Source organism: Mesoplodon bidens, assembly GCF_964165515.1.
Source record: "Mesoplodon bidens genome assembly, chromosome: 11".
NCBI classification, from domain to species: Eukaryota; Metazoa; Chordata; class Mammalia; order Artiodactyla; family Ziphiidae; genus Mesoplodon; species Mesoplodon bidens.
Genome location: NC_138167.1, coordinates 6,737,954 through 6,755,143, shown reverse-complemented (window position 1 = coordinate 6,755,143; position 17,190 = coordinate 6,737,954). Strand labels below are relative to the sequence as shown.

The window sequence follows — 17,190 nt, the reverse complement described above, 5'->3', positions numbered from 1 at the left end:
TGCCTTCCTCGTGACAGCTTCCTTCCTTCCCTCCCTCCCTCTCTTCCTTCCTTCTTCCCTTCCATCATTTACTCTCTGCTTTCTTTTGGTCTGTAATCCATGAATACTATCTGCTCTGTCTACCTGTACACTTCACTAATTTAGCTCATCAGGGAAATACAAAATATAGACTAAAGAAGCTAACAGATAACTTGAAATTTACACACTGCAAGGGCACATAAGGGCAACCATTCTTCAGATTTGAAGTTTCTGTAATTCAAGTTTATTCCTCCGAAGTGGAGATGTTGTAATGGTCTAAGCACCAGAGTTTCTAGGAATAAGAGTGAAGACAAAGTTTTTATAGCTCCTGGATCAGAGAAAACATTATGTACATATTACGTGACATGAAGGAGTACTGATGGAAAATAAGGCAAGCAGAATGAACTTGGCTCCCAATTTTCTTTGGGCTTCTGATAGCATTTTTGTCCTTAAGATTCCAGAAACCAAGATTCTTAATATAAGCTTCAACAAAGACAAAAGACAACATAAGGCTGGGTGGGATCTCCTCTCATGGAGCTCCTCCACATTTCAAAAAGATGAGGGTTCTATGTTCCTTAACTTTTCCTAAGACAGCAGCCCTCCTCTTGGACAAAAGTCATGTACTGTCTGTTTGCTTGGATGTAGCAATATATGAGATTCTTAAAGGCGTGTGACAGGGGCAGGGGAGGATGGTGGGAGAGTCAAACGTGTAAGGTCAAGAAAGAGGCAAAGAAAAAAGAGAAACATAAGGATACAAAGAGCGGCTTCCCTGGTGGTGCAGTGGTTAAGAATCCGCCTGCCAATGCAGGGGACATGGGTTCGAGCCCTGGTCCAGGAAGATTCCCACATGCCACGGAGCAACAAAGCCCACGAGCCACAACTACTGAGCCCGCACACCTAAGGCCTGTGCTCTGCAATAAGAGAAGCCACCACAGTGAGAAGCCCTCACACTGCAACGAAGAGTAGCCCCCGCTCGCCGCAACTAGAGAAAGCCCGTGCACAACAGTTAAGACCCAATGCAGCCAAAAAATTAAAAAATAAATTAAAAAAAATAATAAAAGGATACAAAGAAAATTTTTGGTGTGGAATTCTAAAAGGACAAAAGTGAGAAAGGGGGCTAGAGGAATGATTCCAATATGGAAGATGACCAGAAAAATAGAAACAGATTCTGGGTGCGTGACCGGGGAGGGGGCTGGGGGGCTGCTCTTTAGGTAAGAAGGAACCCAAGGAGAAAGGGAGGCTGGGGCCAGAACGTGGCTCACGGAAGAAAGGCACATATGAGCGCCAGCCAACCCTTCAAGGGAGTAGCAGCATCAATGTGGTCATAACCTTTGGAATGAGGGTGTGAGTGACTGCAAAGCCCCAACCCCCTTCTCCTCCCAGCCTCATACTGTAGCACAGCATCAGACTCCTGTAGCCCGGCTTTCTCCCTCCCTCCCTCTCTCTCTCTCTTCCTCGCTCTCCCTCATCTCATTGTTTCAGAGTAGGCCAAATCTGAAGTCCTTTCCAGGGAGTGGCCCTGTTCATCTTACTCTCCAGCCAAAGTGGAACAGAGTGAGAAGGAGAGAGACACATTCAACGACCAAAGGACTCGGTGGAAAGAGCAGAGAACCATAAACAGTGAGTTGTTTTGATTGTCTAAACCCTAAATAGACAGGGGTAGGGAGTGTGTGTGTGTGTGTGTGTGTGTGTGTGTGTGTGTGTGTGTGTGTGTGTGTGTGTGTGGTGTTTTGAAGGGCTGGAAGAGGGCAATGGGGAATGTCACTGACTTAGAATTGAACAGACATCCCAGTTATCCATGGAATCCCAATAAGGAGACACCAAGATGAGCCGATTATATTAAAAAGCCACAGATTTCAAAACAGAAGATTAGACACTAGGGTTGAAAGAGGCCACAGGGCGGGGGCCATCATGAACCATTTAGAGTATAAAATTGCCTCTGACTTGGTAGAAAAAAAGGAGAGAGAAGAATGGCAAATGATCAAAGAATAGAATTTGGAGGAGAAAGGTTGAGTGAAAGAGAGGAAGGGTCTGAGACTTATGGGGCACTCGGAAAGTTCCTGGGAAGATGCAGAGACAGAGATCCTACAGATATCCTTGCCTGGAATTGAAATCTCTACTCTCCCCACCCACCTGTCAGATATGCTGCTTTTGGGACCCAAAGTGCTGCTGTTTCTCACTGTACTCATCATTCCCTCTGGTGAGTCCCTACCTTTTTTTTCTCCCTCAAATGTCAGCTCCTCAGATGTGGGTGAAGGTGTATGTTAGAGGGTGGATGGAATGAGGCTGAAGGGGACTAGGAGAAGAGATGCTTGCTATTGAGCTCCAGAACTGCCATTAAAGAGAAGAACATGGTGAGTTCCCTGGTGATCCAGTGGTTAGGACTCGTCACTTTTCACTGCCGTGGGTTCAATCCCCAGTCGGGGGAACTAAGATCCCGCCAGCCAGGCAGTGAAGAAAAAAAAAACACCCAAAGGCTAAAGAAGCTGATATATACAAATGCATACACAAACATAGAAGGATCACCTCACAAGAAACTCCAGTTTAAACCGTGAAGGAAAACAGTGAATATATACACCTAAGAAACACGAGTACCAGCCTACACACAAGCAGATTCACATGCACACAGAAAATATGTTGCCACATCTATACACAAATGAAAAATGATCTTCACAGATTTCAAAGAGTCGAACTAGAAGATTGATCACAGAAAGTGAACCTTGGCTTTCAAAAAATCCTACTCTTTTTTTTTTTTTTTTTCTCATTCGGCCAAATGCAGACTGTGAGATGATAATTTTTGGCCTTGTTCAGTAGTGCAGTTAAGAGGGGTTGGCTGTGGGGACAGAGGATGGGACATCAGAAAGTCTGCTGGCCTTGCGTGTGGATCAGGACCCTACCCCTTCTGGCTGGACTGAGGGCAAGAGGGCCTCTTGAGTCAGGGCATAGCAGAGCTCGCCTTTGTTCTCAGAAATCTGCTCTCTTTGCGTGTTCCCATGTCTGTGTGTAGCACTAACGCTCTGAGTACTTTTATACTGAGCTATAACACAAATAAAACACTGAAAGATAAAGTACAATTTTCCTATCATTTTCTGGTTCATCTTATACAAGCTTTACGGGGTACAGAGCTGGACTCATTCACATACATTTTCTCCTTCCTTTGATACAGACTGGACACCCCTAGGGGTCAACAGCCAAAGAGGAGGTAGGTGAACCCTTGGAACTGGGCTCTGATGAGGTTCTTATTAGGACAATGTAGCTAAACGGTTAGAGTTCAAGAATTTGTAATACAACACAGAGATGCATTGCCAAGGTGTGGGAAATAAGAGGATCTAATTCACTAGTTCAACAATCCTATTATCCTGGTAATTGGCTGGCGGTCCATTGGTTAGGACTATAAGCTTCCACTGCAGGAGGCACGGGTTCGATCCCTGGTCGGGAAACTAAGATCCCATTCATAAAACATTCTTGTTCTCTTTTGAACTACTGAAATAACTTTCCCCAGACCTTCTCTATGTCCATTTCATTTCCACTCCCTTGGAAAATGCCCACAGATCCTAACAGAAAACATTTTCCTAACCATGTAATAGTGGAGAAACTGAAGTGCAGACATAAGAAGTCTTCCCAGCACCAGAGCAACTGTGGCACAATCAGACAGAACCCAAAAGTTCTGGCTTCCAAAGGGCCACTTCCTTCAGCTTGATGAAAGATACTCTAATCAACATTCCCAGGCTGCCTCCAGGTATCTAACATAAGTTCTCTTGCTTTTCCCAACCCCTGAGAGCACTGCAGTATGCAACCTGTTAATGGGTCAAAAACCAAATGAGTGGGTCACAACTGGGGCTTTTAATGAGTTAGGATAGACTAAAATAAAAATAGAGTACACTGCAAGTACATTACCAGAGTAAACTATTATCTTATTAAACTTGTTTCAATTTTCTTTGTGTATACTGAGGCACAATATCATTTCTTACTGTGCATCCTGGTAGAGAAGCTAAAATATAGAAAAGCTTTTTTTTTTCTCTGTTGTGGATATGGAGGTCTGAATCCCTACATTTTTGAACCTAGGTCACAATCAGCAGTAGCAAAACTAAAAATCCAAATTCCTTTCTTTGGGCTGGTTAAGGTCCAGTCCTATTTTATGATTTGTGATGCAGAGCTAGTACAAGAGATGATGAAAATGTTCCTTCAGGGAACACTCACGAATCCTTAATAAAGCATTCAAATGGTGGTAGCTCATGGAAAAGGTGGGTAAACTGAGGAATATACAAAAAACTAGTACTCTGCCTGGAATTCTGAGGAGACAGCCAGGATACTCTCAAACCCTTTTTTCGCCCACTGCTCCCTCTGTTTCTGTGCGTGGTTGGACTGGAATGTAGCTGGAGAGAATGGGAAACAGGGCAGGATAGGGCTGCACCCTGGGGAGAATCCACTCCCTTCTTACAGCTTCTGGAATGGTTCAGGTCAGTGGCTTTTCAAATATCCTGTGGGACTGGAGCAGACTTGAATTCCTTTTATCAAGATTTGTTCTGGGGGATTCCCTGGTGGCGCAGTGGTTGAGAGTCCGCCTGCCGATGCAGGGGACACAGGTTCGTGCCCCGGTCTGGGAAGATCCCACGTGCCGCGGAGCTGCTGGGCCCGTGAGCCATGGCCGCTGAGCCTGCGTGTCCGGAGCCTGTGCCCCGCAACGGGAGAGGCCACATCAGTGAGAGACCCGCGTACCGAAAAAAGAAAAAAAAAAAAAATTTGTTCCAGAAGACAAAAGCTTATACTGAGTGTTAAAGATGAGGCTGTTGTCAATCTGATGACCTTCTATCCGAAATTTTTTTTAAAAGGATGAGGTAAGGAATAAGCAGGGGAAATTCCTTCAAAATGTTTTGTGTATTGCTTCTAGTGCAAGGATCAGTAACTCTGACATGCTTTATAAAAATGCTATTCTCACCAGATTTTAAATCTGACATTTGTAAACTGACCTCAAGGCAAACTGTGATTTTGCTGACCTCTAGTGGGTAAAACAGATTATGACTATAAGCCATTTACCATGAAGGTTAATTACAGGTGGGATGTTTAACAAACATTTAGTTCTTCACACTGCTTTGTTATGTTGCTTTTTAAAGCAGAGACTATTTGTTTCAGGAATTGCTGTTATTTACAGTTTCAGATACAGTTTTCTTAGTTTATCCAAATAGCTTCCGCCTTAAGACCTGGACCATTTTTATTTCTTCCCCTCCGGCATTTACTTTCCAAGGATCAACAACAAGGCATTTCCTCTCCCCTCTCTTTACCTCACTTATCACTGAGCATCAGAAAACTACCAATGTTACCTTTTGTGAACACTCTTTTGTGTAAAGCCTATCATCAGACTGATATCCAATTACATCCACATTATGAATATCAAAATCAGTCTGCTTGAAACAGATTCAGACAGAACGAATTTATGGTTACCGGGGGGGAAGGGATAGCTAGGGAGTTTGGGATTGACATGTACACACTGCTACATTTAAAATGGATAATCAACAGGGACTGTATACTGTATACAGGGAACTCTGCTCAATATTAAATAACCTAAATGGGAAAAGAGTTTGAAAAAGAATAGATACGTGTATATGTATAAATGAATAACTGTACTGTACACCTGAAACTAGCACAACATTGTTAAACAACTATACTCCAATATAAAATAAAAAGTTTTTAAAAACCACAGTCTGTTTGAGAAAAACAATTTTCATTTTAAATAAGTATCGCAAAGAGGTCATCAATCCATTATAATTATTAACAAGCTCTATGACCTTGTGTGAGTTATTTATTCTCCTGGTCCTGAGTTTTACCATCTGTAAAAGCAAGCACATAGTAATCCCAAATTAGCTGTATCTGTTATTATATGCTAGGATGAAGAAGTCATTCTTGCAGTCCAACGCTTAACCAAAGTCTAACCGAGAAAGGGCGTGCCTGTGGTGGACTGTCTAATTGTCATGTAGTTCATTCATTCCTCTAAATAAGGAGCATACAGGGAGAAGGACTCTCTAGGGTTAGGACTGTACAGGTATATTCATGGAAGTAGGAAAGTGTGACATTTGTTTGGGTCACAGGGGAAAGGACTTAGGCTGGGAAGCAAAGAAAGAAAAACACTTTGGGATCTTACTATGAGTCTACTGTGCTTGTCAATTTCACTTACTGGGCGTGCAAGGGTAGGGGTGGGGGACAGAGAATGCTCAGAAAATCTTTCCCGATTGTTTTTATGCAGATGATGTGACTCCAGTGACTCCAGAGACATTCACAGAAGATCCTAGTAGGATACTCTTTTGTTTATTTCTTTGCTTTCAAACTGGGGATAGAAGGGTTGAGGTCTGTACCTCCTTCCTTAAAGGAAGACTAGAACAGTAAGTCCCCTACATGCAAACCTTCAAGTTGCGAACTTTCAAAGATCTGAACGTTCTCATGTCCAGTCACCTAAGTTAGTTCTAGTGTCTGGCGTACATTGTCACGTGTGTGCATCCTCTACAAGTGGATGTGCTTTTGTGTACTTTACTGCATGGTACTGTATAGAGTACAGTAGTACAGTATCTTTATTTCAAGCCCAGGATGTCCAGAAGCAAGCGTAAAAGCAGCAGTGATGTAGTTGGTACTACTGTACTTTACAAGGTACTGTACTGTAAGATTAAAAATGTTTATTTTTTGTGTTTGTGTTTTATGTATTATTCGTGTGAAAAGTATTATAAACCTATTACAGTACAGCACCACATAGCCGATTGTGTTAGTTGGGTCCCTAAGCTAACTTTGTTGGACTTACAAACAAATTGGACTTACGAACGTGCTCTCGGAACGGAACTCATTTGTATGTAGGGGACTTGCTGAGGTTCAGAGCTCTGTTGTCTATCTTAGATGCCACCGAGGGCTCTAAACATGCCCAGTCTTTTTATCGCTCCCTTATATTTTCCCCAAGAGTCCACATTCTTTCACTTCAATCTTGCCTCCTTTTAGATCATCATCCCTTCATCCTGCTCCTCTTTGCTACTTTTCCGCCTTGCATTTTTCATTCCCTATGTTGTATCTTTGCAGATCTGGTGAATGATCCTGCTACAGACGAAACAGGTAGGTTTCACTCCTACAGGTATGTTTCATCTCCTTAAAGATGGCGTGATTCTTGTTAATATTCACAATTATTTATTCCAGCTCTTGAATTAATCATGTATTTTTATCACAGGGAAAGGGATGTTGTTCAGGGACGGTGGGATAAAAGGAAAGAATGCTCCTAGTCCTCTAAAAACAGGAAGCAAAGTGGATTAATAGCTTAAAAAAGCATGAATTAAAGTCTTCCAAAAATTAGTATAATGTCAACAGGCCAAATAATATTAAAAAAATATTTAGTTATTTTCAATTAACTTTATTCCCTTGGACATAATACACAAACCCAGCCATAGTCTTGACTTTGGCCTGTTATCTATATTCTTCCCTCTTGCCTTCTGCCTTCCCCTTTGCCAATTCGAAACCCTCCTCACACCACTGTTTTGTGCCTTTTCAGTTCTGGCCGATATCAAGCCTCCCACAGATGAGCTGGGTAAGTTCAGATCTGGGATCCCAGGGCCACCGGGCCCATTCTGGTCTTTCCCTATCCCCCATGACAGAAGGCAGTATGTCTGGTGAAGGATCCTAATTAGGGCTACCATTTTATGTAGCACATTTGTCCAACAGTATAATTTAAACTAAAGACATTTTTGATCCCCTAACAAGCAAGATCTGCGTAAGGGGTTTGATACACAAAATACCAAGACTTGATTTTTCTCTCCAAGTTCCTGAGACTGGATGGGTAAAAGCAAGACAAGGGTGAACAAAACTGATTTTCTTCTAGATATCTTTTGTCTAGTAGACAAGATAGACAAAGGAATGGATAACCTTATTCAGTTTTACTAATGCTATAATCAGGATAAGCAAAAGAAGCTGTGGAAGACTCAAAGAGTCCTTGACTATACTTTGTGTTGGGAGTTAGGAAAGGCTTTTATGGAAAGCATATTGACTAGGTTGATTCTTGAAAGACAAGTGAATAGAAAGGGGAAGAGCTTTTAGGTAAAGAAAACAATATGGGCAAAGGCTTAGCATGGAAATGAAAACCAATCAGAGAATAGTGCATGCAAAGGAAGGTCCTAAGCAGATTCATGAACTGGAAAGCCAGCAAGAATGCTTTTGCCTAGTTCCAATAAAATATGATGGCCTGAACTACGTTAGAGGTAAGGGAGAGAAATGAGCTGTCAGTCAGCAGGGACTGTTGAGATCATGTCCAGTTTTCTATTAGGTAGATGGTAGCTATTGGGTGGATGGTGGCACCAATGTGAATTGGTGAAGGGGAAAGATAAGGCAGTTTGAGATATGGAACGATTTAAAAAAAAAAAATCCATGAACTCTTCCACAAAATGGCAGTTGGATTTGTAGGTCTTGAGCTTATTAGGAGAAAGATCTGGGCTAGACATATAAGTTTGAGAATTCTCAACATATAAACCTGTAATTGAAACCATGGGATAGATATAGTATTCTTCCTATGGTATCCTATAAGCAACCCTTCCAAAGACATTTTTACAGATAACTCCCGTGGTTAGTCTATTTCCTCAAGACTCATCTTACTCCTTGACTTATTCACCATTTTACAAACTTCGCTGGTATTTAACTTGCCCCTAGGTTAGGGCTGGATGTGACTATGACCCTTGCTATTCTTTACCAAATAACTTTTACCCAAGAACCCATGATGATGTATCTAGAGCTTCCACAGCAGGATAATAATCTTTTCTCCCCTTAGTTCTAGGATGACGCTCTTCTGAGCATGGCTCATTGCCTTGTGTTTCTACTAAATTTGCCGCTTGATAGAAACAAAGATATTCTCAATACAATAAGTTTCTCAACTCTCTAGGAAAGAAAGGAGAAAGACAAAAATCATTTAAAATCATGTTAAATCTCTTCAATTTTGTGGATCAAAACACCCCATTATGGGTTTTCTTTTAGAAGTTGCTAAAAAAAAGAGTTATTATTTCATCTATTTATGGGTGCCCCACGTGGGTCTCAAGTAAGGCAACATGACAGTTACAGGGCAGTGACTTCTAGAAGCAGTAATAACTGAATAAAATTTTTGCCTTCTAGCCTCACCCGATAAAAATACCACCACAGGTATGATTGTCTTTTGCATGTCTTTTTTTAAGCCTTTTTTTCCTTCCTGAGAATTCCTTGTCCTTGTTCTTGGGAGGATACTTGGTACATCTTCTAGTTTATTTCCAATTCTTTCTCAAAGCGTATTTGTAGTACTCTTCATTATCCTCCCACCCCACCCCACTGTTTTACGAGCTCCTGTTCTAAAAGTCATGGGAAAAAGATGGGACCACTGTTGCATGGTCCCAGACCAGTCCTCTCCCTAAACTACTTTTGGACACTATCTGTTGGTTAGTGGGTTGGGAAGTGACTGCAAGGACTCCATATGACTGTAGATGTCATGCTTTCTCTAATGTACTGATAATTCTGATGTGCAGATAGGGTTGAAAACCCACCAGAACAGAGAAATAGTGACCCACCTTAGAATTCAAATTCTTCAGAATGGGACTGCTAGCATTTGATATTTCATGTTGCCACCTGTATAACCCTAGAAGGATTTTTTTCTTAGAAGAGACCTCAGGGACTATTTTAACCCACTTTCCTTCCAGGTAGGGAAGCACCTAAATTTCATTTTTTAGCCAACTTCTATCATTGCTTTGTTTTGGTGACAGGAAGAACATGCCCCAACTTACAGTGATCCCCTGTAGAGATTCCTTTGTAGGTTTTCCCCAACTCTATCTCCCCTCCTCCATCCCCTTAACCCTTTGTTCATGTCTGTTTGTTATGCCTCCCCGTGTTTTTTATGTTGGGCCTCTTCAGAGTGCCGGGATGAGAAATTTGCCTGCACAAGACTCTACTCTGTGCATCGGCCAGTGAAGCAATGCATCCATCAATTATGCTTTACCAGGTAAAGGTCCCAGAACACCTAGAGAGCATCGTCCATGATAGGGCTTTCATGTCAGTAACTATTGAATGAGCATCCACTGTGGAATTTCAGTCTTTGGAAGGGCAGACTTTTTTTTTTAGCATAATCCTCTTAGCTGTTCCTGAAGGTGCCAATGAGAACGTGGAGTATGGATTAAGGCACACAGAGAACAGTTTGACTAACAAGTGTAGATGCTAGAAGGCAAATGAAGGTGGGGGCTGGAGGTAGGATCATCATGAGGGAAACTCCAGTCTATCAAATTTACCACCTCACTGAAAAAGGCTGGAGTTAAACATCCAAGTGTGAAGGTAGAAAATAGTAGGGAATAGTGGGGAGGAGTATGAAGCTTGAGTCTAGGTGGAGTGTGCAGTGTCACCAATAAGAGTGATTGATCCCATTCCATCTCCTACACTGCTTGGGGAGGTGGGGTGGGTGGGGAGCGGGAGGAAGCAGTCTGAAGCACTGAAGGAAATCCAGATAAGGGGAGAACAGATAGGGAAGAGTGGGAAATACAGGAGTTGAAGGCCGAGGCTAGTTCTCCCTCTCAATGCTTTTTCTATCTCCTTCCTGCCCCGTGACATTTGCACCGGTGGCAGTTTACGGCGTATGTACATCATCAACAATGAGGTCTGCTCCCGTCTCGTCTGTAAAGAGCATGAAGTTATGAAAGGTAAGACTGGCTTTTTAGTGGGGAGGGACAGTAATGAGAGTGGTAACTAGGCACAAGATGCTACAAGATCCAAGGTCTGGCTTTGCAGGAGGGCTTTAGGTTACTCCCTGACGTACAATAGCTCCCATTCCAACAAGTTACCTCAGATAAACAATCTAAGGAAAGCTGTATGCTTACTATATGCATAACCTAAGAAAAGCACCCCTCCCCAGATCTCTTTCCAGCTAGACAGTAGCCCCTAACTTCTCTTATATAGAGATAGAAATTTCAGATGCTCTGGTTGCTTTGAAGATCATTCACCAGACTTCTAGAAGGAAGGCCAAGTCAGCCATTAAAAATAACAGTCTCTATTAGTCTGCAGCCACGTTCATAACTCTGGTGGGGCGGGGAAAGCCACTGATTTGGAGGCAGAGTAGCATTTGGATATGTGAAAAATCAACTGGACTCCTAGACACCGGCTACCTTTTAAACAGTCCACCGATTCCAAGAACCATTTACCTTGCTTATTGTGAAATGTCAGAGGTAGAGGAAGGTAGAAAGAGTTTACAAGGGTCCAGAGTGTGTGGTTATAAACTATGCATGGTGGGAAAAAAGATATTTCTCACCTTGCCCCTGGCCAGCCCCAAACGATGGCTGTGGTCGGCAAGGCACCACACACGAAAGCCACTCTGACTCAGCAGCCCGCCTTGCACCGAGCCCCTGAGTAAGAGCTGTACTTAACTTCGCAGAAGGAAACTTGCTGCTTGCCCCCAATTGGCTCTATGCAAGCCACCTGCAAGGGAAGCACCTTGACATTGAGGATGAGTATTTGGGACTCTAGGCACTTTCAAGTGTCTCAGGGGACTTGCTAAAGTTAGCCATTTGCACATAGTAAACATTTAAATGTATATTGAATGACTGGACCTCATATTTTTGCTGTTTAATAAGTCCACGGTTCGAAGAAATGGGAGCAAGGTGTATAAAGGAAACTAAAATTTACCGACCACCAGTGTGCTAGGTACCTTTGCATCCATGTTTTCATTTTCATACTGACAACTACCTTGTTGAGGGGGGTATTTTAATGCTTGCTTTACAGAAAGGGATAGTGAGGTTCAGAAAAGTTAAACTTTCTGGTAGGGAGTAAATAACCAGTAAGTGGCAGAGCTGGGGTTCTAACCCTCATCTATTTCTCTTCAACCTTTTCACTACACCACCCTGCAGTCTTCCCTTTCCTTAAGACACGAGCCCTTGCCATCGTCCTGCATCCTCATCCCATTATGCTCTGCTTCTCTTCTAGATGAACTTTGCCGTCAGATGGCTGGTCTACCCCCAAGGCGACTCCGTCGCTCCAGCTATTTCAGCCTTCCTCCCTGTGATGATGTGAACTTGCAGAGACCCAGTGGTCTGTGATGTCAAGGAAGAGGAAAGAAAGAATGTGTGGGTGGGAGGGAGAGAACGCTCTAAGAGGGAACTTCTTGTCCAACCATTGTCAGCCAACCCATAGACATGAGTATTTCTTAAACCAATCCCATCGCAATGTCTAGCTTTTGCCCCTACTTCTTGATTTTCATCCATTTATCTCATTTTTCAGGACTTAAAATAGTCTATAGTATTGCATGGTTTTGCTGCTTCCCCATATCATAGACCTAGTGGATATACCATGTGGCTTAGGTACAAACATTCTACATACAATTTCAAGGGAAAATAAACTTCAATAAAATTATTAAAAATAATAATTAACTACTGAATCTGTTTGAGATACATCTTAGGGTGGAAGACGCTATCACTGTCTACCTTAACTAACCATGGAACTTTATTTTTCATTCCAGAGTTTCCTAGATTAACCCCCATTCACCTACATAGTCCCCTTTACTTTTATTAATGATTTTGCTGCATTGTCCTAACATTTGCCTGGTAGGTCCTTCTTAGGAGAAGAATTATGGTAATTTTTGTAGTCGTAGAAAATTCTCCAGAGCCAAGAGTTATATAAGACCGAGGCTAAAGAGAGAGGAGTACACCAGGTATAAAACTATTGCATTTTTCATGCAGTTGTTCAGTCGGCAAGTAGGGCCAGCAAGTCTCATTTACCCACTCATTTATGGTAGTATGGGGGTTAGCCCACCTCCACAAGTTAATTAGACAACTTAATGTGAAACCATATCATTGCTCCTAATTTCCTTGAGTGGTTGGTACTTCTTTCATCCTCACCACTTACCAAAATCTGTAGAGATTATATTGTGCAAATGGATTCTGGAGTAGCCTGATTTGGGGCATAAGAAGGGAATTCAGACCTGAACTTTAACACACAAGTATAAAGTTTACCTGATGGTTTACAGGATAGAGTAAAAGAAACACAATATTCAGGCAACCTGCATTCTAATCCTGGCTCTAGCAGTAATCAGGTAGCCTCAGTTAAGTCATGCTCTCTCATTAGGCCCTGGTTTAATTTCCCCATCTTTAACATGACAAAGTTAAATTTATGTTAGTTCTAAGGTTTCTTTTAACTCGATGGTTTGAGATTTAAATGCATTATTCGTTTTTCTCAAAGCCTAGATGTTACACATTACAGAATTCAACTTGGTAAGGGTTGGATTCCTTTTCACATTGCGGAAATACTACCTAAATGAGGACAAGATTCTTGTTGTTAAGAAGCAATTTAGTTTAATAGGATTTGCACAACTGATTAAAGAGAAATGCTAGAAAAGCTCCAAAGCATGTAAGCCCTACCCCAATCTCTCAAATCAAATGTACTCGTATATAGACAGACATAGTCAATGGACATTGTAACCACTGTAGAGGCATCTCATAGGCACAGAGTTTCCAAGAATCATTTGAGTCTCTTCATGAACTTGACCCTCTGATTGCCCATTGAACGAGAGGTGGCATTCCCACCAGAAAGCACCCCAATCCCAGTATTGGGTATATTGCAAATTAAACATTTAAAATAAATGTTCCCAATTTCTTTCTCAGAAGACAGTGGTCTTTGGTCTGGTTCTTTCTTTTTCTATGTTTAGAAAGAAGGCCTGAACTTAGGCTTTTATCCCATTTTGAAAGCTGAGTAGCAGCATCGCTCACATTTCTCTGTTCTGTTCTTCTCCATTGTTTCCTCCTTCCCTCCGCAACTTGACCAGTGGTTCTCCAACATTACAAATTTGTTTACTCTCCCCCAGATGTGGTCCCCTCCTACGTCCTCCAGAAAATTCCATTTCTTTTCTGCCTCCTTTAGTCTTACTGGGTGAAGTTTAGTGTTTCACCCTCGCTTTTCTTTTGCATCATCAAATTCCTGTGCTTTGCCGTTTTGCACTGTTCTGATATCCTCTGCCTTTTGTCCTCTTCTGTATATGTAACCCAACACTTCTAACTCACTTTCCGTCCTTTCTTCCCTTACCCTTACAAAGGCTTATTTTCCCTCATAACTTTCCTCTAAGAACAGTCCCAGGGCAGTTTTGGGGGGTTGGTTTTGGTCCTAGTTCTTTCCCTCTATCCTTTCTTCCCCATTTGCAGAATTCCATTCACCTCCTTCCTGTTGCATTTTACTCTCGACCCATTTCAGTTCCCGATGTTCTAGTTGTCGTTCCTTGATCCTCCCCATAAAAGGATGTGAAAACATCTCACTCTTTATGGTATCAATATTATTTTTTTCCTGGTGAACACAAATGACAACCCTCTCAAACAAGGAACTGGATGAAAAAGTTATTTGAACTAAAAAATGGATCTTTAATGTCGGAATTAACAGATCGGGTAAAAGTACCTTTAAGCAATTTGTGACTGAATGCCTTCCTGGAACCTTGAAGAGACTCACCTGCCTACTCACCTCACCTAAAAAAAAAAAAAGTTTTACTCTTATTTTCTCTTCCAAAATTGAGCTGATCCTGCTCTGAGCCTAACCTTTTCCCATATTTCATGCTTCTGATTAAAGAAAATTCTCCTTCCTCCTTGAATGAAGAAGTTCTGGAAATTCAAGTGTGCAGTATACTCTCTAAAAAGAGCGCCTTGCACTCTCTCTAAGTATTCATTTGACTCAGACGGTGCAAACCCCAAGCTGTCTCCCCACTTTTGATGACCTCAAGCAGTACATGTCGCCAGCCACAAGCTCCTCCCTCCCCTGTCTCGGGCACTCGTGGTGAAAGCTGATGTTTAGCCAAATACTTTACACCTGGTCAGAGGTGCAAGCAACTGGCAGTCTCTTAAGGTTCACCTTCCTTCTGTACTGAAGCAGCTGTAACACAAGAGAGACATCTGAGAAGAAACAGAAGTTGGAAGAGTACCAGATAAGGGGGATAAGGAGACGGCAGAGGGATGATGGGTTGACATCAGAGCACGGGAACCCGGAAGCTCTGGGAATTCACAAATCTGTCTGGGAGAAGGGAATTTGCAAAGTGTGGTGAAGAGGACCCGAGTTCCATACCGATCCATCTGGAACCTTACAGGGTAGAATGAACATCAGAAGCACAGTGGAGGTGGGGCAGGACTGTGCTTAGACTTTAGTCAAATTCAGGGAGGCAAAGATTAGGTTAAAAATACAACACTCCAATAAAAATTGAAATCCTTGGGACTTCCCTGGTGGCGCAGTGGTTAAGAATACGCCTGCCAATGCAGGGAACATGGGCTCTGTCCCTGATCTGGGAAGATCCCACGTGTCGCAGAGCAACTAAGCCTGTGAGCCACAGCTACTGAGCCTGTGCTCTAGAGCCCACGAGCCACAACTACTGAGCTCATGAGCCACAACTACTGAAGCCCGTGCACCCAGAGCCCATGCTCTGCAACGAGAGAAGCCACTGCAATGAGAAGCCCGCGCACCACAACAAAAAGTAGCCCCCGCTCGCTGCAACTAGAGAAAGCCCGCGCGTAGCAACGAAGACCCAAGGCAGCCAAATAAATAAATAAATAAATAATTTTAAAAATTGAAATCCTTGTGTGTTTTAGCATTTTTCACTAAGCAAACGCCAGCGAAAGTGACTTGACTTTCTCTGTGGTAGAGAGAGGAACAGGTGGCCACAGTTTTTTTTTTTTTTTCTAAAAACCAGTCAACCAGAGCCAGAAGCAGCCTCAGATGACAACTTCTGGGCAGAACCCAAGATGGAAAAGCAAATGTTGTTTATATAAATAGAGGTGCAGAGCCCATAGCTTCCTGTTGACAAAATGAGCTTCACTTCACCTCAAACCCTCAATGGTTTTAAAAATAGCTGATAGTCACTTAGTAACCAGCTTTGCAAACCCAGCCTCTCCAGCACGTTAAATTCAAAGCAGGGCTTTTTTGTGTGTGTGTGTGTTTTTTTTTTTTTTTGGATAGAAACTGATGCGGATGAAGAGAGAAAGAAGGAACTGGGAAGAGAAGGAAGGGAAGAGGGAAGTTAGACCTCCCTTCCCTCCTTGTCTTTCTCAGAAAACCAAACATGGCATCTTCCATGAAGAGCTCGTTTTCTGACCACAGCAGATATGTTGAATCTTTCCGGAGGTTTCTCAACAATTCTACGGAGCATCCGTGCATGCAGCAGTTCATGGACGAGAAGCTGCCGGGCATAACAGCAAGGATTGGAGACACAAAATCTGAAATTAAGATTCTAAGCACTGGTGGAGGTGCAGGTGAAATTGATCTTCATATCCTCTCCAAAGTGCAGGCTCAATACCCAGGAGTTAGTATCAATAATGAAGTTGTTGAACCGAGTGCTGCACAAATTACCAAGGACAAAGATCTTGTAGCCAAGACATCAAACCTCGAGAACATAAAGTTAACTTGGCATAAGAAGACATCATCTGAATATCAAAATAGAATGATGGAGAAAAAAGAACTTCAGAAGTGGGACTTTATTCATATGATTCAGATGCTGTATTATGTAAAAGACATCCCAGCCACTCTGAAATTCTTCCATAGTCTCTTAGCTACCAGTGCTAAGATTCTCATTACTCTTGTGTCCGGAGCCAGTGGCTGGGACAATCTATGGAAAAAGTACAGATCTCACTTACCCCGGGATGACCTCTGCCAGTATGTCACGTCATCTGACCTCATGCAGATGCTGGACAAGTTGGGGATTAAGTATGAGTGTTATGACCTTCTGTCCACCATGGACATATCTGACTGTTTTATTGACAGCAATGAAAATGGAGACCTGCTTTGGGATTTTTTGACAGAAACCTGAAACTTTAGCACAACAGCACCACCTGATCTCAAAGCAGAAATTATGAAAGATTGGCAAGAGCCTGAATTCAGTGTAAAGAAAGAGGGAAAGGTTCTTTTCAATAACAGTCTGAGTTTCATAGTGCTTGAGGCATAAATATCCACCATGAGAATGTATTCAAAAATGATAGTTTGAACAATTTTGATCATTCACTTATTTGTGTATTAAAATTATAAATATATCTCATAACATAAACAGAGCATTTTCTCTGATATGTAAAATCTAGAAAATCCCAAGATATTCTTGGACTTCCATGTGGAATCATATATGACACTGCTGGTCTTATCCCATCCCTTCTATCAGTAAAGAGACTACATGCTGTCTACATACCACATAATCTGGAAAAATGA

The 17,190-nt window shown here is 42.2% G+C and overlaps 2 protein-coding genes across 5 annotated transcripts; both read left to right on the top strand.

Moving 5' to 3' along the window:
- Positions 1–1,393: 1,393 nt before the first annotated feature.
- MFAP5 (microfibril associated protein 5) lies at positions 1,394–13,612 on the top strand. 4 transcript variants are annotated; one of them, XM_081248724.1, is made up of 10 exons: positions 1,394–1,638; positions 2,159–2,218; positions 3,185–3,220; positions 6,260–6,304; positions 7,075–7,107; positions 7,538–7,573; positions 9,142–9,168; positions 9,907–9,994; positions 10,609–10,682; positions 11,959–13,612. In XM_081248724.1, the coding sequence occupies exons 2-10, from the start codon at positions 2,161–2,163 to the stop codon at positions 12,069–12,071; spliced, it is 510 nt and encodes a 169-aa protein (XP_081104850.1). In that variant the 5' UTR covers positions 1,394–1,638; positions 2,159–2,160; the 3' UTR covers positions 12,072–13,612. The 4 variants fall into 4 exon arrangements, with proteins under 4 accessions (XP_081104850.1, XP_081104852.1, XP_081104851.1 ...); XM_081248726.1 differs by lacking the exon at positions 3,185–3,220; XM_081248725.1 differs by lacking the exon at positions 9,142–9,168.
- Positions 13,613–15,986: 2,374 nt separating this feature from the next.
- Positions 15,987–16,936, top strand: LOC308625686 (histamine N-methyltransferase-like; the record flags this gene model as incomplete). The annotated part of the gene is given in 2 exon segments (XM_081250194.1): positions 15,987–16,798; positions 16,802–16,936. Coding segments are annotated over 2 exon segments (876 nt in total). The 5' UTR covers positions 15,987–16,057.
- Positions 16,937–17,190: the final 254 nt, after the last annotated feature.